Source organism: Rhodotorula toruloides (assembly GCF_000320785.1).
Source record: "Rhodotorula toruloides NP11 unplaced genomic scaffold Scaffold1, whole genome shotgun sequence".
Classification (NCBI taxonomy): domain Eukaryota; kingdom Fungi; phylum Basidiomycota; class Microbotryomycetes; order Sporidiobolales; family Sporidiobolaceae; genus Rhodotorula; species Rhodotorula toruloides.
Genome location: NW_015622961.1, coordinates 598,639 through 617,272, shown reverse-complemented (window position 1 = coordinate 617,272; position 18,634 = coordinate 598,639). Strand labels below are relative to the sequence as shown.

General features: G+C 61.3%; 9 protein-coding genes across 9 annotated transcripts; 6 read left to right on the top strand and 3 right to left on the bottom strand.

The window, feature by feature from the left end:
* Positions 1-27: 27 nt before the first annotated feature.
* Positions 28-1,080, top strand: RHTO_00253 (vesicle transport through interaction with t-SNAREs 1; the record flags this gene model as incomplete). The annotated part of the gene is made up of 7 exons (XM_016413937.1): positions 28-127; positions 199-257; positions 314-424; positions 482-763; positions 820-881; positions 937-993; positions 1,047-1,080. The coding sequence occupies 7 exons, from the start codon at positions 28-30 to the stop codon at positions 1,078-1,080; spliced, it is 705 nt and encodes a 234-aa protein (XP_016276944.1).
* Positions 1,081-1,673: 593 nt separating this feature from the next.
* RHTO_00252 (major facilitator superfamily protein) lies at positions 1,674-3,967 on the top strand (the record flags this gene model as incomplete). The annotated part of the gene is made up of 13 exons (XM_016413936.1): positions 1,674-1,736; positions 1,807-1,887; positions 1,951-1,985; positions 2,045-2,136; positions 2,255-2,331; positions 2,395-2,497; positions 2,557-2,627; positions 2,687-2,785; positions 2,840-3,190; positions 3,255-3,414; positions 3,477-3,603; positions 3,693-3,723; positions 3,782-3,967. The coding sequence occupies 13 exons, from the start codon at positions 1,674-1,676 to the stop codon at positions 3,965-3,967; spliced, it is 1,476 nt and encodes a 491-aa protein (XP_016276943.1).
* Positions 3,968-4,131: 164 nt separating this feature from the next.
* Positions 4,132-6,470, bottom strand: RHTO_00251 (L-lactate dehydrogenase (cytochrome); the record flags this gene model as incomplete). Its single annotated transcript, XM_016413935.1, has 11 exons — positions 4,132-4,485; positions 4,537-4,682; positions 4,759-4,828; positions 4,886-5,236; positions 5,297-5,400; positions 5,460-5,474; positions 5,541-5,619; positions 5,678-5,893; positions 5,952-5,976; positions 6,052-6,206; positions 6,300-6,470. 11 exons carry the CDS (start codon positions 6,468-6,470, stop codon positions 4,132-4,134), a joined length of 1,686 nt encoding a protein of 561 aa, XP_016276942.1.
* Positions 6,471-6,801: 331 nt separating this feature from the next.
* On the top strand, positions 6,802-8,430 carry RHTO_00250 (oxidoreductase,Oxoglutarate/iron-dependent oxygenase family; the record flags this gene model as incomplete). The annotated part of the gene is made up of 8 exons (XM_016413934.1): positions 6,802-7,057; positions 7,119-7,165; positions 7,237-7,369; positions 7,427-7,622; positions 7,683-7,699; positions 7,861-8,012; positions 8,080-8,347; positions 8,411-8,430. 8 exons carry the CDS (start codon positions 6,802-6,804, stop codon positions 8,428-8,430), a joined length of 1,089 nt encoding a protein of 362 aa, XP_016276941.1.
* Positions 8,431-8,597: 167 nt separating this feature from the next.
* On the bottom strand, positions 8,598-10,218 carry RHTO_00249 (20S proteasome subunit beta 5; the record flags this gene model as incomplete). The annotated part of the gene is made up of 11 exons (XM_016413933.1): positions 8,598-8,693; positions 8,762-8,787; positions 8,869-8,976; positions 9,042-9,052; positions 9,115-9,175; positions 9,233-9,263; positions 9,347-9,519; positions 9,585-9,653; positions 9,762-9,912; positions 9,971-10,138; positions 10,216-10,218. The coding sequence occupies 11 exons, from the start codon at positions 10,216-10,218 to the stop codon at positions 8,598-8,600; spliced, it is 897 nt and encodes a 298-aa protein (XP_016276940.1).
* Positions 10,219-11,172: 954 nt separating this feature from the next.
* On the top strand, positions 11,173-13,033 carry RHTO_00248 (uncharacterized protein; the record flags this gene model as incomplete). Its single annotated transcript, XM_016413932.1, has 5 exons — positions 11,173-11,235; positions 11,359-12,089; positions 12,173-12,441; positions 12,522-12,616; positions 12,719-13,033. The coding sequence occupies 5 exons, from the start codon at positions 11,173-11,175 to the stop codon at positions 13,031-13,033; spliced, it is 1,473 nt and encodes a 490-aa protein (XP_016276939.1).
* A 322-nt stretch (positions 13,034-13,355) lies between these two features.
* RHTO_00247 (uncharacterized protein) lies at positions 13,356-14,207 on the top strand (the record flags this gene model as incomplete). Its single annotated transcript, XM_016413931.1, has 1 exon — positions 13,356-14,207. The coding sequence occupies one exon, from the start codon at positions 13,356-13,358 to the stop codon at positions 14,205-14,207; it is 852 nt and encodes a 283-aa protein (XP_016276938.1).
* Positions 14,208-14,290: 83 nt separating this feature from the next.
* RHTO_00246 (splicing factor 45) lies at positions 14,291-16,918 on the bottom strand (the record flags this gene model as incomplete). Its single annotated transcript, XM_016413930.1, has 7 exons — positions 14,291-14,336; positions 14,394-14,465; positions 14,526-14,972; positions 15,039-15,801; positions 15,862-16,012; positions 16,162-16,706; positions 16,762-16,918. The coding sequence occupies 7 exons, from the start codon at positions 16,916-16,918 to the stop codon at positions 14,291-14,293; spliced, it is 2,181 nt and encodes a 726-aa protein (XP_016276937.1).
* Positions 16,919-17,408: 490 nt separating this feature from the next.
* RHTO_00245 (protein of unknown function DUF292, eukaryotic) lies at positions 17,409-18,612 on the top strand (the record flags this gene model as incomplete). Its single annotated transcript, XM_016413929.1, has 7 exons — positions 17,409-17,629; positions 17,690-17,737; positions 17,797-17,853; positions 17,912-18,020; positions 18,086-18,160; positions 18,217-18,276; positions 18,334-18,612. 7 exons carry the CDS (start codon positions 17,409-17,411, stop codon positions 18,610-18,612), a joined length of 849 nt encoding a protein of 282 aa, XP_016276936.1.
* Between the last annotated feature and the right edge of the window lie 22 nt (positions 18,613-18,634).

The following is an 18,634-nucleotide window of genomic DNA, read 5'->3' as shown; positions in this document are numbered from 1 at the left end:
CGTCAACCGCCGCCAAAACCCGCAAGGATGGACTCAAGCGTTTTCACAGAGTACGATACGGACCTTACGACCGTACTGCAAGGCGTGGCGGACAAGCTGAGCGGGGAAGCGGCCACTTTGCGCGGAGGTTCGTCCATTTCGCTTTTGTCGCCTTCTTCGCGCAGCGCTGTGCTGACGAACGTTTCTCTCCGTCTTCAGAGGAGCGAAGAGCACTTTTGAGGCGGGTTGAGCGCGAGTTGGAGGAAGCAGACGAGATCGTGCGTTTGCTCTCGCTGTTCCACCCGAATGCAACTCTCATCAGCCCCTTCCTCAGGTCGAGCAAATGGAGATAGAGATGCAGACGGCGGACGCAATGGACAGGCAGAACATGCAGAACAAGCTGAGGGCGCACAAGGCGAGCTTGGGGCGGCACAAGACGGATCTGGCGAGTCCGCCTGTTTCGCGATTCTGCAATGTCGACTGATCCGTCTTCTCCCCGCAGAAAGCGCTGTTGTCAAGCGCTGACCGTGACGACCTGCTTGGAGGCTCTTCAGGGCGAGCAGACCACGTCGCTATCGAGATGGACGACCGGTCCGACTCGCCATCGCTGGGACAGGCTCAGGCGCAGCGGGCGCGGCTCATGTCAGCGACGGACAAGTTGGCGGACGGGCAGCGGCGGCTAGAAGACAGTCAGCGGATAGCGTTGGAGACGGAGGATGTCGGCGCGGGGATCTTGCGCGACTTGCGGACTCAGCGAGATACCCTCGAGCATAGTCGGGATACGGTGCGTTCCAGCGCGTTGTCCCCGCCGTTGCTCGCTGATTCTTGTACGCGGCGCAGCTGTACGAAGCGGACGGTTCGATAGACCGGGCGTCCAACACCTTGCGCAAGATGATTCGAACGTCAGTCCCGCTCTTCCACTCCCTCTGTGGCATACTGACGGGCTAGCTTCCTCAGAGCATACCAGCAAAAGGCTATCAGCTACGCCATCATCGGCCTACTCGTATTGCTCATGTGCGCCGTTCTCGACTCGAGTTCTCGCTCCTCCTGACCCGTCCGTCCCGCAGTCTGTATGTCCTCGCCTCCAAATCCTTTGGCTGAGGCGGCTCCGCCGTGCAACGATGCTCTCGCAGTCGCCCGGACTGCACGCGTGGCACTCGCACCAAGCAAACGATGGCTGGGTGCACCTTGAGCCGCTTCCTTCGCCGCCCGCTGTTGGCGATCTCCCTCGAACCGACCCGGCTTCTCTGGCTCGCGCCATTTGTTCACCCACGAGCAACGGTGGGGTGTGTGCCAAGGCTTGAGCGTACGAAGGGTTCGCGGGAGGAGAGGGAAGTGATCGCGGTCGTCTTGGCCTTCTCAAGCCCGGGTCCAGATTCGCTTGCCGGGTCGAGCCCGGTTGATTCGATGTCCGCTCGTAAAGCGACGCCCACTCGCTCAGCTGGGCGCAACCTTCAACCGCGGCTCGAAGCATCTTCCGCGCTCGTCAGGAGACGCCGCCATCCTCAGGCACCAACTCGCGATTCCTCTCGTGTGCGGGGGACAGTACGGGGCTCCTGTTGTTCCGGAGAATCCATCCGGGGAGACGGCCCGTTCGCACGCTCGCCCTCTCGCTGGTTTCCCTGCTCCTCGTCCTCCTCTCCTCTTCCTTCGCCTCCTTCTGCTGCTTCTTCGCTGCACGCGTCTCATCCAGCATGACCAACAGCTTCTCGGGCGAGTACGCAGACGAGAAGGCGGTGATTGAGCAGGTCGAGAACGTACGTCCCCGCCCACGCTCTCGCGGTCGCCAGCCTCGAAACCGGCTCACACCTCGTTCGTCGTTGCCAGATCCAACAGCTCCACTCGCAAATCGACACGAATGCTGAGAAGCGCCTGCTTCGCAAGCTCGACTTTATCATCTTGCCGCAGGTGCGCCCGTCGTCGTCTCGCATCCTCCTGACTCTTGTCCTGACCTCGAAACCACGTTCGCAGGTCACGCTGCTCTTCCTGTTCAACTTTATTGACCGGTTGGTTCACTGCTGAGACCCTTGATGCCGACGGTGTACTGACCGGACGTGTCGAACAGATCTGCCATCGGAAACGCCCAACCCGCCGGCTTCGCCAAAGATGTGCACCTCAAGACGTCGCCTCCGCAGCTCAACATCGCCTTGATGATCTGTTCGTCGCGTTCGCTTCAGCTGCGGTCGACCTTGTGACGCTGACAGCCTTTCAACCCGCGTTCTCCTCCTCGTCCCCCCGCCGTCCATCTCCCTCGCCCACGACGCCACTCGCACAGTCTACATCTTTTATATCATTATCGAGATCCCCTCCAACCTTATCCTTAAGAAGATCGGCTCCGTCTGGCTCTCCATCGTGCGTTGCCCGCCGCCTTCGGAAGTCGCAAAACAGGCTCGCTTACGCTTCTACGCTTCGTAGCTCTGCCTCTGCTTCGGCGCCGTCACCATCGGCAGCGCGTTCATCTCCAACTTTGGCGAGTTCGTCGGAGTTCGCATCTTGTTGGGCATCTTCGAGGGTGGAGGTTCGTCCCCTTCCTTGTCTTCCGCTTGACCCCGCACGCTGACATTGCATTTCCTTCAGTCATTCCCGGCATTGTCTACCTCTTGACCCGCTTCTACACCCGCGCTGAGCTCGCCTTCCGCATCGGTGTCGTGCGTCGCTTCCCTTCCTTCCTCCTCGTCAACTTTGCTGACCTTCGTCCCGCTCGCAGTTCCTTTCGTGGGGACCTGGCTTGTCTGGCGCCTTTGGTGGTCTCCTCGCCGCCGGTCTGCTCAATGCCAAGGTCGCTGACCTCGTCCGCTGGGAGAAGGTGCGTTCGAAGGTGGATCTCGCTTGTCAGCTCCGCTAACGCCTTCCAACGCAGATCTTCGTCGTTGAGGGCATCATTACGATGAGTCTCGGCTTGATCACGATCTTTACGCTCCCGACCTCGCCGGAGAAGACCAAGTGGCTCAACGAGGAGGAGCGCGCCCTCGCCGTCCGCCGTCTCGAGATCGAGCACCTCGGCACCACTCACGAGCCTACGACGCCTCGTCTCGTACTCAAGGCGTGCTTGAACTGGCGGACGTGGTTGGCTGTCGCCGGTTACTCGTTCATCAATGTCATCGTCCAGGGGACCTCAATTTTCCTCCCTACCATCATCAACGGCCTCGGCAAGTACAGCGCGACCCAGGTCCAGTTGCGGACAGTTCCTCCCTACATCGTCGCTAGTGCCGTAAGATTTGTTTCGCTCGCTCTGCTACCGCTTGCGAATACTGACGCTCTCCGTCCTCTCGCAGTGGGCCTTCGGCATCTCGTACTGCGCCTGGAAGACCCGTGTGCACGGTTACTTCGTCGCTGGTTCGACCGTCCTCTCCATCGTCGGCTACATCATGTTCCTGGCGTCGAAGGACCCAAAGGTTCTCTACGGCGCTTCCTTCCTCACTTTCACCGGCGCTCGTGCGTTCTCGCTTCTCCTCCGTCATGATAATGCTCACAGCTGACGAACCTTGCCGAAACAGTCCCTTGCGGCCCCCTCTTCCTTGCCTGGGCGACCGCCAACGCCGGAACGCCTACCGCACGCGCCGTCACGTCCGCCATCGTCCCTGCGTGGGGCTCGCTTGGCTCCATCATCTGCACATGGCTCTAGTGCGTTCATCCGTTCTCGTTACCCGGCCGTCCTTGTCGTCTTTCGCCCGTCCTCCGACGTATGCTGACGGCGTGGGCCTCTTTTACAGCTTGCCCCAGTACAAGCCCAGATATATCCCCGTACGCTCCCTACCCCCTGACAACCGAGGATGCCCCGCTGACTGTCGGCTTCGAACAGGGAAACGCCTTCAACGTTTTCTCGGCCGCCATCTCCTGCATCATCGGCCTCACCTGCTCGCTCTACGCCAGCTGGGAGAACAAGCAGCGCGAGGCTGGCAGGCGCGACTGGCGCCTCGACGGCAAGTCGGAGCAGGAAATCAAGGAGTTGGGCGAGATGCACCCAAGGTATAAGCTCATGTCTTGACGGGTCGTTGTTATCGTGCCTTTTGTCGTTTTTGTTCGGTTTATAGGGTCAATTGAAGCCTTTCCGTGAAGGAACGAGTGCGAGAGGGAGCGATCATCGTGCGTTCAGACGATTCTGACAGACAGATGCGAGGCTTGACTCCGCTCTTGCACGATCTGCACACACTACACCGGCACCCAACGCTCCGGACTCGACACCTCGACCATCTCAGGCTTGAGATCCGCAATCGTGTTGGCGCCGAGCAGCCGCATCGTCGAGTGAACCTCCTCCTCGAGGATCTTTATCGCCTTGCTGACGCCTGCCGCACCGAAAGCCGACTGTGCATACAGGAACGAGCGGCCGAAGCCGACGCCTTTTGCGCCGAGGCAGAGCGCCTTGACGACGTCTGTACCGCGTCGGGCGCCACCGTCGATGTAGACTTCGATCTCCTTGAGCAACTCCGGGTTCTTCTTCCGAATCTCAATGAGGACGTCGATAGGAGCGCGAGCGCCGTCGAGTTGTCGCCCACCGTGCGTAGACTGCGATTGCGAAGGTCAGCGACCGTGAGAGTGCGAAGGAGCGCGACTCACGAGAACGACACCGTCCGCGCCATACCTCTTCGCCTCCTCGACGTCCTCGACGCAGCCGACACCCTTGACGACGATCGGGATGCCCGGCGCCTGCTTGCGGATCCAGGGAATGTCTTCCCAGCAGAGGTTGGCGTCGATGTGAGCGGCTGTAGGGGTGACAAGGTCGTCAGTCCTGCTGTTCAGAATGGAGGAGTATGTGAGCGGAAAATAAGGAGAGCGCACTGTCGGGAATGTCGGAAACGCCGGGCTGCTTGACGGCTTCCCAGTCGGACGCGCCTGCCGCTTTCCATTGCTGCGGGAGCCGTACGTCGGTGAACTCGTCGTCGAATGCTCAGGATTGGCCACTCACCGCGGCAATCGGATGCTCGTAAGACTGTGACCGGGCCTTGAGCTTGAGGTCCCGTTCTCGCTTGCCGAGGACGGGCACGTCAGCCGTGACAAAGATCGCCTTCGCTCCAAGCTCGACGGCATGCTTAATCTTCTTTGCGCCGGCCTCGCGGTCGCCGGGGAGGTAGAGCTGCCAGAATAGAATCTGTTCGCGCTGTTTTGCACCGAAAATTTCGTCGATTGAGGCGCTCGCGCCGGACGAGACGATTTGGACGACGCCGTGTTCTGCGGCACCTCGGGTTATGTTGAGCTCGCCATCAGGGTGGCCGAGTCGAGCGAGACCGGCGGGAGCGATGAAGAAGGGGAGCGGTTGCTGCGAAGTCGCGAGGGTCGGTTGAGTCACTCACGATGTGGGTGGTTACGCAGGACGTACAGGCATGCCGAGAAAGGACGTGCGCGAGTCGATATGACGCATCTTGCGCATCACTCGCGGTCGGAAGCGGATCCTCTGCCAGGATTCTCGCTCGTCGCGCAGAGCTATTAGCGTCAACGAGTCAGTCTAGGCCTGGAAGCGAGGAGTATAATAGTAGCCTCACACTGCTCCGTCTCAGCTGTAGGATGGGCCGGGAGGGTCAGTCTCCACCGCGCAGGAAAGCTAAGAGATCGCGACAACGCACATCCCGTTGCGTAATAGCTCGCCGCCATCTCAGTCAGGATGGACTGCGCGATTTCCTCAAACTCGTCGAGGCAGACAATCTGTAGCTACAATTATCAGCGCAAGAGAGGAGGAAACAGCGGAAAGAGGAAGACGAACGGTGTCGACATTTCGCAACGACTTGCGAGCCTGTTCGATCCTGAAGTCCTCGGCGTTCTTTCCACCTCCAATCTTCGTCGATTCATCGACGTCGATGTAGCCGACGAGGTTCTCGTCCGTCAGGAACTTCTCGAGCGTCTTGGGCGGGTGGATCGTCTTGAAGAGCTTGGTGACGTCCTTTCCGGCGTTCTGCTCGAGCACCTTGATACCGCCGGGCTGTTCATGCTTTCGTCAGCGTTACTCAGCAGAAAGAACGAAGGCACGAAGGACGAACATGAATCTCAGCGAAGTCGGAAATGCTGTCGCCGCAGAGTCTCCTCGTCAGCTCGAGTCTCGCGCCAACGCAGACTGCTCCTTCAGGACTCAGGACGCACTCCCACACCTGCGAGTCAATCACGACCCAGAGGTCGCCCTTCGAGTTGTGTTTTGCGACTTCGGCGGCGGTGAGCGAGCGGTCTCGCCGTCGCTGCTTGACTGGGAGCGGCGAAGGCGCATCGAGGAAGACAGGAGACTGCGTGTAGAGGTAGGTCTGCGCAGCACAACGAAGTTCGCTGGGTGAGCTCAAGAACGAAGACCCCAGTCCCGACGCTCCTCTCTCTCGAACAAGTCGCTCGAAACGCACCGCTACTCCGCCGACTGTCAGCACAGCTCCAGCGCCAATACCCAGCTGAAATGCTCGCTTCGACGCTGCCCTCGCCGCTGCGCCCTGCGATGGAGAAGCCGTGGAGAACGGGCGACGGTTGAGCGACTGATGGAGGTTGCGGGCGACGGTGCGGGCGCGTGCAAAGGCCATAGCGGTGGTGCTGGGTCACTGTCGTGCTGCTGGAATGGTCCAGCTCACCCGCGGAGCCCTTGCGTCGTTGTTCTTCGCCGGACTCCCTTGTCCGCCCAGCTTCGCCGACGAGCGTGCCGCGAAAGTGGGGGGCTCGCTCGTCGGGATATTCGATTCCCTGCCGCCGTTGCTCTCGATGTGCCGACTAGACTCGGCGCACTCGACGGCAGACCTACGTGTCACCCAGTCTCCGCTTTACTCGACACTTCCGCGCGACGCACAGCATAAAAGGCGCCAACTCTGCTTCGATGGCCTCTCTTTCCTGCTTCCTGCACTCACCGCGACACACGCGATGCCTTCTGTCGACCTCCAGTACCCCCGAACCGACTTCCCCGCCGACCTCGAATGCCACCCGCTTCTCGTCGTCGACTTTGCCAAGATTGCGGCCGGCGACGAGCAGGAGATCGATACTCTCTACAGCGCCTGCACCAACCTGGGCTTCTTCTACTTGAAGAACTTTGGCTTCGAGGATGTCATCGAGCCCATGTTCGAGATGGGCAAGGCGACCTTCTCGCTTCCCGATGACGAACTCATGCCGTTCGAGCAGGGTCAGCTTGCGTCTTACTCTATCAGCTATTACACACTCATCGATGCTGGTCGCGCGTGCAGGCGACTCGGGTATGAGCGCCGGCTACAAGAAGGCTGGCGCCAACAACGTCGACGCAAAGGCAAGTCCTCTGTGCCCAACTCGTTCCCTCTGCAAATGCTGACGACCCGCTCGACGCAGGGCAACCTCGACACCGTGCAGTTCATCAACGTCTCGAAGGATGACGCGCTCGCTTATCCGGAAGTCCATCACCGCACCTACCCTCGCACGGTCAACGAGCGTATCAAGACCGTCACGAGCTTCGTCCGGCAATGTAAGTCGCGCTCGCCGACTTGATCATGGTGGGCGCTGACGACCCAAACCACGGCAGCCGACAACGTTCTGCAGAAGCTCATGGAGGTCCTCGAAGTCCGCATCGGTCTGCCGAAGGGAACGCTCGCCGCGCTGCACAAGGAGGGCGACATCTCCGGTTCCGAATCGCGCGTTATCCTCAAGAGCGCACCGGGCGCGCGGGGCTACATCCCGGAGGGCGTCGGAGAGGACGGCAACCCTGCTGCTGCGATTGGGTGCGTCGGTTCTTTCCTCCGTCGAGCAGATGCAGATTGCTGACGATCGTCAGCGAGCAGAGCTCACACAGACTTCGGTGTGCGTCTTCAACCCGCTTGACCCGTTGCGAGCCTCACTGCCGTCCAAAGAGCTGAATGTTCGTCCCTCACTGCCCCTTTCACCTCCTCCAGTCCTGTGTGTTGCTCCTTCATTCCGTTCGCTAAGCTAAAAGCTCGTCTGACCTTCTCCTTCTCGCAGTCTCGATGCTCCACGGGCGCGGCTGCGGCGGACTCCAGGTTCTTCCTCCCGGAACGAGCGAGTGGCAGCACATTCGCCCGCTTCCTGGTCACGCCGTCTGCAACGTTGGCGACACGCTTTCGGTCTTCTCGGGCAACATCTTCAAGTCCAACGTGCGTTCCAGCTGTGCTTCATTCCCCACCCGCAGCCGCTGATCTCGACACTTCGTTTGCTGCGCAGATCCACCGCGTTGTCCCTCCTCCCCCGCCTCAAGACAAGGATGAACGCTGGTCGCTCGTCTACTTCATCCGCCCCGCCTTCGCACACCCTCTCCGCCCTCTCTCCGACAAATCCGACCAGATCAAATCGCACGCCGAGAACGACCCTGCGATGCAGGCGCTTCCGAAGGACGCGACAGCCGGAGACTGGTACAAGAGGAGGATCAAGTTGCAGAGGGTTGCAAACAGGAAGGGACCGGAGACTTGGGCCCAGTCGCGCGGGACGGAGCGTGAGTCTCGCTAGTCGTTCTTCCCTCGTGCTTCGCCGAAGCTGACGCGCACTCGCCTCGCAGACACTCCGCTCGCTACTTGAGCTGATTCCTAGCCTGTCTTCGTGACTCTTCTCCCCTCCCTTCCTTTCGCAGTTATCTGTACAGTCCCCTCAGCCCGACGCAATGAACAAGATCTCGTCCTGCGTCACTCTCCGAGTCGGGCAGCGAGTCTGTACGGAAATTGCATGCATTGCGCCCCAATTCCTCTTCATGCAGCCGTCGCAACCGGTCCCGCCTGAGTCTGGAGGTGCTTCGCCGCCATGCCGCGGTCGTAGTGGCACTCGTTGACGTCGACGTTCTCGATCTGCAGTGACGATAGGGTCAGTAAGAGGGGGAGACGAGGGTGAGAGAGAGAGAGAGAGAGAGACGCACGAACTTCCAGCCGTCCTCCTTGACGACTGCGTGGGTAGGCGACACGCAAACATGTCCATAATATCAGCGTGGTAGCAAAAGCGATGGACAGGCAGTCTTCGACGCACTGTACAGGTTGATCGTGTTGCCGGAGAAAGCGTCGCGGTGACCGGCGGCGTAGATACTTCGGCGGCCGAGGTCGATCGCGTCCTGGTCGGAAAGGTTGTAGTGGTAGCCTGCAGATTCGTCGCGGTCAGTCGGAGGAAGGAAGGAGCCGGTTGAGACGGTTCGAGCGGCGCACCCTGGTCGAGCCTGTGAAGGAAGCATGGTCAGCGGACGTTCGAGATCTTCTCGCGCGAGGAGCGAGCACGTACACGCCGTAGGCAAAGGTCGAGCCGGAACCGACGGAGAAAAGGTCGCCCTTCAACCGCGAGCCTGCGAAGTGAAGTGGGTCAGCACGGTACGTACGGCGGTTTCGCAAGCGATACGCACCATCGGAGTCAACATAGAACAGTGCGGGACCCTGCAAGCAGTTCGAAGCGATTTGTATCGCGTCGTCGAGCGAAGTCAGCGCCGTTCGAAGTCGGAAGGCGGGACTCGACCAACCGTCTTGTCCCATCCGCAGATCATCGTTCCCATGGACAAGCCCATCCCCTTGTACGAGTAGACCAGGTTCGCGAGGTACTTGCTCGCCGCCGCAACCGAGATTCGCTCGTGATTCCGCAGCTCGTGAAGGCGGCATTGAATGCCGAGGTACGTCTCCCAGTATTGGCAGTCGGCTACAAGAGGTCGGAGGATGGTCAGCATACTGTTTTACGAGCACCAATGGAGGAATGGCACGCACCAGCACCACCGGCCATCGTTCCGAGCAGGTAAGGGTTGATCTCGATCACCTTCTTGACCGTCCCGGACGCTGTCAGAGCAAAGTGCAGAGGTCAGCACAACTGTCGCTTGTTCCACAGCTGCGCCTGCCAGCACAGCCCGCTAGCAACAACACGGCAAGGGCAGCTCGCCAACGCACCGATGTAGCTTCCCGCCGTTGCCCGCGAGTCGACCGCCACAACAATCCCTCCCTGGAACTTGAACGCGAGCGTTGTCGTGCCGTGATTGATCTTGATCCGGCATGACGGGTCCGAGGCGTCGTCAGTGTGGAGCTGGAGGAAGGAGGTGGGCTGCGAACGACAAGGGAGATCAGCGGGTGCTGAGACAGCTCTGCGCGAGTGCACGCACGTCGATAGTCGCAGGCATCTCGAAGTTGGGCACCGGGCAGCGCTCGATGCCCCGTCCGAGAGGGAGAGCATAGCCGTACTCCTCGCTCGCAATGTCCTCCTGGGCGTAGCGGCGCGACGAGTAGGCGGATGTCGCTGGTGACTTGGCGTAACGCTGCACGAGCTTGTCCTGCGTGCGTTGTGTCGAGCGTGAGACGGGTCAGTTTGCTCGAGGTGGTGATGAGGATTCGAGGCGAGCGAGCGCACCATTCTGGCTGCGGGCGGGACTGGCGAGGTTGGGAGAGTCCGAAAAATCGAGTGAAGAGTAGCAGGAGGTGTCTGGCTGTGTTCCAAGCGGTGAGCAGCGTGCGGTATCGAGCCAACCCTTCGCTGACGACGTCCCTCTCACCAAGACCGCTCGCTAGCGCACGCTCACACCGCTTGTGGCAGACCTTTGACGTGCTTGACAGTCCAACCAGAGTCAACTGTTGGTCTGCAACTGCTCGCAGCCCCGTCCGCGGCCTCCTCGCTCATTCTGCTCCCATTCTCCCCCTCCCCTTCACTTGGGGTTGTCAACCTCACTTCCGGCGCGACTGAAGTTGCACGGCTGCGCTGAGAGTTTGTACGACGCATGCAAGGCTTTACGGGCTCAAGGCGTCCAGCCTGCGGATTGCAAGCACCCTCCTTGCCTCCTCGCGACGCCAGATTCCCCTGTGCATCGCTACCTCGAGACACACGCACAAGCTGCTTCGCTCAGTCCTGCTGCAGAGATACTGACAGATCTCCTACTTGTTTGTAAAATCTCGCTGACGGTCCTGGTGCAGTTGGCAGCTCGCCAGAGGTTCGTCTGGCGATTCGCTCCTCTCTCTTTGTCTCTCTCCCAATCCCCCAAGCTGACCCTTTCCTCTCGAACGTGATGACAGGGTCATACAGGACGGAACGGGATGACTCGAAGGAACGCAGCGACGTCTGGATACCTGGAATCCCCTTCTCCTCCTCGCCGTCCCCTCGTCTCCCTTCTTCTCTTCTTCGCCGATAGCCTCCGATAGCTTCGAGCAGCCTGAATAGACCACTTTCCAACCCTACAAGCTGCCTCTGACCCTTTCCCACGCTCATCACTCGCACTGACCTCCTCTCGCCCCACCTCTTGCCTCTTCCACTCCCGACAACTCGCCCCAACGTCTCAAGCGACCACTTGCACATGCTCACACGACGCCAGAGACCATGTCGAGCTCGCCTGAACCCGACACGGAGTCGTCCGACATCGAGGTCGTCGGCTCGAACAAGGTGCGTCTCGCCGGGCGTAATCTCGAGTTCACACCGCAGCACCGCGCTGGGGCGACATGTGCAGCGCGTGGACTGGGCTCGTAACCTCATGGGACCGCACTGATGCCGCTCACTCGCCCGCAGAGGGTGCACTTCTCGTCCACCCCGACTCCTGGTGCGACCGGACCCAACCTCTCCCGCTCGGCTCAGAAGAAGCTCCTCTCTGCTATCGCCGCCAACGACGACTGGCTCGACTCGGACAGCGAGCTCGACGTCAAGCCCGTCGTGCCCAAAGTCGGTCCGTCGTCGTCCAAAGACAAGGGCAAGGGAAAGGGCAAAGCTCCTCGCGCCGAGGTGATCGAGCTCTCGTCCGGTTCCGAGTCCGAGGACAGTTCGCAGAAGGAGCGCGAGCAGTCAAAGCTCGAGCGCGACCTCAGCCGCGTCCGCGCCGTCGTCCCCGACGCCCACTCGAAGTGGCTCATCAAGCTGTACCGCGACCCTCGCTTCGAGTGCGACCCGAACCGCATCGTCGAGGAGCTGTTGACGAGCAACTACCCGCTCAGGAACGGAGGATGGAAGCACCCGAGGGAGGAGACCGAGAGGGGCCAGCAGAAGAAGGGGAACGGCGAGTCGCCGACGAAGAAGAAGCAGGCGGGTTCGGACAAGGACAAGGGCAAGAACAAGCGCACGCATCGTGACTCGGAGGACGAGGATGAAGAGGTCGACCAGCTCGACAGCGACGAGGAGCAGGCTGCGGACGATGAGGACGAGGACGACGCGAAGGAGTACACGAGGGAGGAGGCAGTTCAGGAGGCCAAGTACTGGCTCGGAAACGTCAACCGCAAGTTCGGCGACGACGCGTACCGCAAGGCTGCGTGCGTTGTCTCCCCTACGTCTCCCCTTCGCTTCGCTTAGTCGAGCACCTCGCTGATGTTCCAGTCTTCTCCGCCTCGTACAGCCTGCTCCAGCTCTTCCGCGACTACAACGCCTACGCGGAGAACCACATCCGCAACCGCTTCGAGTCGGACAAGTGCGGACAGCTCTACGCTCCGACCTGGATGGAGCTGTACCGCCTCAAGAAGGCCGGCGACCTCCTCCCGCTGAAGAACGGCCCGCGCGACATGGACAAGCCGTACACGACGGCGGATGGGAAGAAGGTGATGAGGAAGGAGGCGCCGAAGAGCAAGTTGCTCCAGGACGAGATCACTTGGCTTCAGGCCTATGTCAGTGAGTTGACGCAGTCTACCCGCGCCCTGATCGTCCGTCAGCGCATACGGACTCACGACGACTCTTTACTCGCTTGACAGATTACGGCGGCTGCAAGCTCGAAGCGAACCGCAAGAAGCCGAGGCCGGACATGGTCGCCCCCGAGCGTCCCTCGCCGAAGAAGAGGAAGAAGAAAGTGCGTTTGCTTCCTCATAGCTCATTATTGCCGGCCGATGCACCCTGCTTTCTGCTCTCCGCTCGTTGACCGGACCGTGACTGACGAATCCGGCCCTCACAGGAGTCGCCAGACGAGCGCCGTGCCCGCACGAAGGGCAAGAACAAGAAGGCGGCCTCCTCGAATGACGAGGAGGAGGAGGAGCTCGAGCACGACTGCCACGACTGCCGCACCTGCGACGACAGCTCGCGCGGTCGCAACGGCCACCCCGCCAACTCGCCCGGCTGGGGACCCGCCTACACGTCGCCGTCGTCAAAGAAGGGAGGCAAGAAGCGCAAGAGCAGCGCGTACAAGGGCAAGTTCGGAGGCGGCGTCTGGGTTAAGCAGGAGGACGACATCAAGCCGTTCCAGGGCCAGGGTCACAGGCTTGCCGACTGAGGGCGGGCCAGGAGAACGCTTGAACGGGAACGCCGCTTTGTGGATGGACGGAGCGCTTGAACCGCTTGAATTGTGTGTACTTTTCGCTTGGACAGGACGAGGAGGAAAGGAATCGCTTGCACCTTCTCAATTCGCTTCTGCTCTTCTCTCGCTGGGCAGAAGGGCATCTCGAGCGCTATCGAGCCATCAAAACGAGGAAAGCTTCGAGAAAGCTGGTCGAGGAGGTCCGCGGACTCGAGGTCGACCCTCGCCTCCTGTCTCCTCTCCTTCGCTTCCTTCCCTCACGCTTTGCTACCCCTTGTCCACTTGCTGGCTTGCACAGATGCCCAACTCGTCTCAGCTGTTCCACCCTGGCTCGCGCACGCCCTCGCCGCAGCTTGTGACGCGGGTCAAGGTCGAGGAGGAGGAGGACGACTGCGAACCGTCTACGGAAGAGGACGAGGAGCAGGCGGGCTCTCAGGCGGCCAAGAAGGAGGACACGACGGCTCTCACGCCACGCCAGCGGTCAGAGACGCCCGCTGCGCCCCCTCCTTTCCCTTACGCTCCTCCTGCCAACACATCTCGCCGCAAGACATTCGACCTCGTCCTCGAGAACGTTCCCGACGTCCACCCATCCTACGTCGTCCATCTCCTCAACCTTCCCGACTTTCACGCCGACGCAAACGACATCGTGGCTGAATTGTTGACGAACGAGTACCCGCTCGTCGGCGGAGGATGGAAGCAGGGTGGACGGACGCCGCTTGCTGGCTTCACGATGAGATGGAGGGAGAGGCAGGTCGATCAGCTCAAGCCGCCGACAACTCCGAGGAGGGCGCCCGTTCCCCAACCCGCACTCGTCTACCAGCCCGTTCTTGTCCCCGTCCGCCAACCTCCTTCTCCAACTCGCCAGTACAGCACACCCGGACCTATCGACGCTTTCGACCTTGGCTACGGGTATCAGAAGGCAGGGAACGGCATCTTTGGCGGTGGAGGATGGGGCGGAGCAGCGAGCGGGAGTAGCTGGAGCGGCGGGAAAGGGACGAAAGCGGACGACGCGAGGGCGAGGAGGCAGGAGGCTGGTGACGGCAGCGGTGGACGGGACGAGCCGGCAGAGGTCAAGAGGCAGAGGTTGATGACGGCGGCTTTGAAGCGGGCGCACAGCGAGTCGCAGTCTCAGTCGCAGTCGCAAAAATGATGCGCCGGTAGCGAGGCGTAGGATGCGCTTGAACGACATAACTTGCGCGCTTATTGTCAGGAACAGCTGCGAGAATAGAAAAGCTACAGGTCGTGACGGCCGCCATTGAACGCCTTCTCGTCGTAGAACCTGGTGAGATACCGAGGTCAGCCAATGTCGATAGCGTGACGAGCCGACTGCACGCACCTTGCACGGACGGTTCGCCCGCCGAAGAAGCGGCCGTCAAAGTTGCGGACTGCGTTGTAGCCTCCCGCAAGACTGCGCCCACAAGCCATGTCAGCCGTGGTAAGCGTGCAGACCGAGACAGACCGCACGCACCCGCTCATAACCAAGAAGATCCTCACCGCCTCGTCGTCCCTCGTCTCGCCGGGCACGACATACACGAAGCACCGCTCGACGACGCCAAACTTGTTCGCCTCTTCCGCGACCTCGCCGCCCAGATCATCGTCGACCTCCTCCCTCCCGCACAAGTTCGTCAACAAGACGACTCGACTCGCATCTCCGCCCATCTGCGCCTTCTGTTCCGCGATCCGCTGGTCGCGCGAGACGTCGACGACAACCGATCGACCCGCCATGCCCGCCGGCGTGGGCGCAACTTCCTGCTCCTTCTTCTTCTTCGCCTTCTTGTTCGAGCTGGCGGATGCGGCTGGCGTACGCTGAACGGAGAGCGCGGCGGTGATGCCCGACTCGGAGGCGCCAAGACCTTTGCCTTCCTCCCAGCCGAACTTGCTCATCATGCGTTCGGCGAAGGTGCGGCTGTCCGGCCTGTCGCAGACGTTAGCGTCAGCGGACGCTCGCGGAACGCGCGTGGAAACAGGGCTTGAGACGCACTCAGCAGATTCCGCCTCACCCGCTCCTCCAGCCTGTGTCGCAGCAGGCGCGAACCCCGGCGGTGCCGTCCCAATACCACCAGCCGCCGCAGGAGGCGCAACGAACGCTCCGCCGAGCTTGCTCAACCTCGCCGCAATCTCACGCGCCTTCGCCTGTGCGGCATCGAGCGCTGCGTTCGATTCGCCTGCCGGAACGAGGGAGGCAGAGTTCGAGGGTACGGGGGGTGTGAACGTGGGAGCTGAAGCGGACAAAGTTGAGGAGGATGAGGCGGGCGCGAAGGAAGGAGGTGGAGGGGGATGTGGGTGAGCGAAGCCGGGTGGAGGAACGAAGCCTGGTGGCGGCGGAGGCGGGACGAAGCCGGGAGGAAGCTGCGGGCCGGCAAGATTCGGTGCTCGAGGATGGGATGACGAGACAAAAGCCGGAGGAGGGGGAGGCGGAGCAGATTGATGAGGACCTGCAGCGGGCGGAGGAGGAGCTTCACCGCGCGACAGAGCCATCCTGCGCTGGTACGCCTCCTCACCCGTTTCCTCACGCCTTTGCGACATCGCGACCCGACGCTGATACGCCTCGTCACCCGTCTCTTCGCGCGACGGCGGCGCAGCATTTGACAGAGCGGCTCGTCGGGCGTAGGCATCTTCGCCGGACTCGTCCCGAGGAGGAGCAGAGGTCGCATCGTAGGAAAAGGGAGGGGGAAAAGCGGGTCCTGCGCCAGGCGACTCGTCGTAAGAGGAGGGAGGGGCGAAGAAGCGCGCCTTCTTGTTCGCTGTCGACGGAGAACGCACACGTCAAAAGGCGTCTGACTCAAAAAGAGTAGTGTGCGCACCTGGCTGCTCATCGTGCTGATCGCGGTCCTCCTCGTCCTCCGAGTAGTAGCTGGACCCGGAGGAGCCCTCGCGGCGACGACGACGTTCCTGTTCTTCGCGCTCGAGGCGCCGCTGTTCCCTGACGAGCTTGACATGCGTCTTATAGGCGGACTGATCGCAATCGAAGGGGTGAAAGCAAGTCAGGACGGCGCTGGATGAGACAGGCAGATCGGCTGATTTGGTCGACACCGTCGACGTCGCGGTTTGTTGCGAGTTTGTCCTCGCAAACAGAGCGCAACGAAAGCAACACCGACACGTACGTAGTCGCAAGGCCTGGCGGGATCGTACGGGATGTCGGCAAAAGCGAGCGCCGGGTCGTCCCTCTGCATCCTGCCTTTCTTCTTGCCCTTCTTTTTCTCCATCTGGGCTAGCTTCTTGCCCGCCGCAGTCGCCGCAAAGCCGTTGACGTCCGAGAGGTCTTCCTCGAGGACCATGGCGGGAGGGACGGCGATGACCCGTCGGACGCGCGTGCGAGTTCGGGCGGACGTTGCAGGCTTGGCGGGAGTTGACGTTCCCGAGTCGCTCGTCACGGACCCTCCCGCGAAGGGCTTGACTTCGAAGGCAGGTTTCGAGACTGCACCCCACTTCGAAGGAGGAGGCGCCTTGTCTGGCGCGGCGACGAGACTCGCCTTGCCCACAGCAGCGATGCGAGGTCCGGCTGCTGCGGGCGGTGGAGCGGCGGCACTGTCGTCGTCTGCTGTCCCAAAGACAGACTTGAGCGCGACTGCTGATGGGCGAGAAGAGGGGGTTGCGGGTTTCTTGCGGACGGTCGGGGCGAAGCGAAGGGCGGCAGACCATGTCGCAGCTGCGTAGAAATGTTCAGCATCATCTCAAATATTCAATGGGACTATCTGACGCACGCTTGGGCTTCTCTGTCGCTGTGTCGGCGGGTGCGGGACTGGCAGAGGCTGCGGGTGAGATGGAAGCAGGCGGCGAGGCAGAGGCAGCAGGCGGGGCGGGCGAGCCAGCAGGTGGCTTATCCTTGCCCTTGAGCACGATACCGCCGTACAGCGACATCCCTGGAGCGTAGTCGCACTACTTGAGGGTGTTGCGACGAAGAGAGGATGGGTCTCGTTCGACCACGACGGGTCGGTCGCGCAAAGGCCGTCAGAGTGTGCGCCAGCGTAACTGAAACAGAGTGTTGCAGCCTTTGAGGCGGTCTCCTTGCCGCTCCATCGTTGTTTGCGTCCTTCCTCCTCATCCCGCTCGTCGACAGACAACACAAACACCTCGTCACACGCTTCCGTCGCCAGTTCGCTCGCTTCCCTATTGAAGCGAGCACCCAAAGACTATAGCGAGCGACCGAACAGTCCTCGCAAGCGCCTTGTCGCTGTTGTTCGCGCGGGTGTGGTGCTCCTCTTCCTCGAACCAACACCTCGCACGCCGTCACTAGCTGTTGCTGCCCGCTAGACGACCGGCCAAGCTGAACTCTCTTGCACGCCTCCTCTCCTCGTCGTCGCGTTCGCCTTCGCCGACACCAGCTTCACGACGCTCCGCCTCCCTCGTCATGCCCGTCGCAGCCTGGTCTCCTCCGCGCGCCCGTGTCCAGCTCAAGCTCTCGCGGGAACGACTACGACTGTTGCAGCAGAAGAAGACGCAAATCGCCAAAGCGACACGGAGGGAAGTCGCGGGTCTGCTGGAGAAGGGCAAGTTGGAGAGCGCGAGGATCAAGGTCGAGGGACTGCTGGCGGAGGATCTCTACGTCGAGTTGCTGGAGGTGCTGGAGCTGTGAGTACGGTGTGAGCGCTGCTGCCCGGAAAGAAGCCTGACCTTCGTTCTCTTCGACAGGTACTGCGAACTGTTGTTGGCTCGCTTTGGGCTGTTGGAGACTGTCAAGTGCGCCCGACTAAAAAGCACTTTGGGCGGACTGGTGGCTGACGAGGATTCGCGCGCAGAGAGATTGACCCAGGCGTGCAAGAAGCCGTCGCAGGCATCATTCATGCCGCACCAAGGTTCGTTGCATGGCCAAGGGTCCGTTCCAGCAAAGACACTAATCGTTCAAGCGCGCAGAACGGAGCTGAAGGAGATCCACATCCTGCGGGAGATGCTCATGAGCAAGGGCGGGCGAGATTTTGCGGTTGCTTGCATCGACAACGAGGACAATATTGTTCCCGAGCGGGTGCGTCCGTCTCGCCATGGGCACCAATTCCAGGGCTTCCAGCTCAACCCCGCATCGCTCCGCAGATCACGTCGAAGCTGGTCATCCAGACGCCGCCGCAAGACCTTGTCGACCTGTACTTGTACGAGATCGCAAAAGCTGTGCGTGCTCTCCCTCCGGGTCTGGCGAGTAGCAGCTGACATCGTTCTCATCGCAGTACTCCGTCGATTGGCGACCGGAGGGTCTGCGTGATCCGGATGCACCGGCAGAGAGCGTGGTGCGTTTCGTCCCCACCTGGCAAGACCGCAACTCACTCAAGCTGCTTGAGAAGCAGCCCGCGTCCGCCACAACTCCCGCTCCCCTCGCTACGCCCACCAAGACCCACTCTATTCCGCCCTTCGACACCGTCATGCCCGTCACTCCGCCCGTTGACCCGTCCAAAGCCGACAACTCGACCATCGTCCGCACGAACCTGACTCCGGCGGCAACCGGCGCTGTACCGCCGCCTGTCCCGCCTGCGCCTGCTGCGAACGCGAATGGAGGTGCGAATGACAAAGAGCTGGATGCGTTCGAGGCGCTGCAGAGGCGGTTTGCGGACCTCAAGCGGAGGTGAGGGCGGACTGTATCGACGCCGT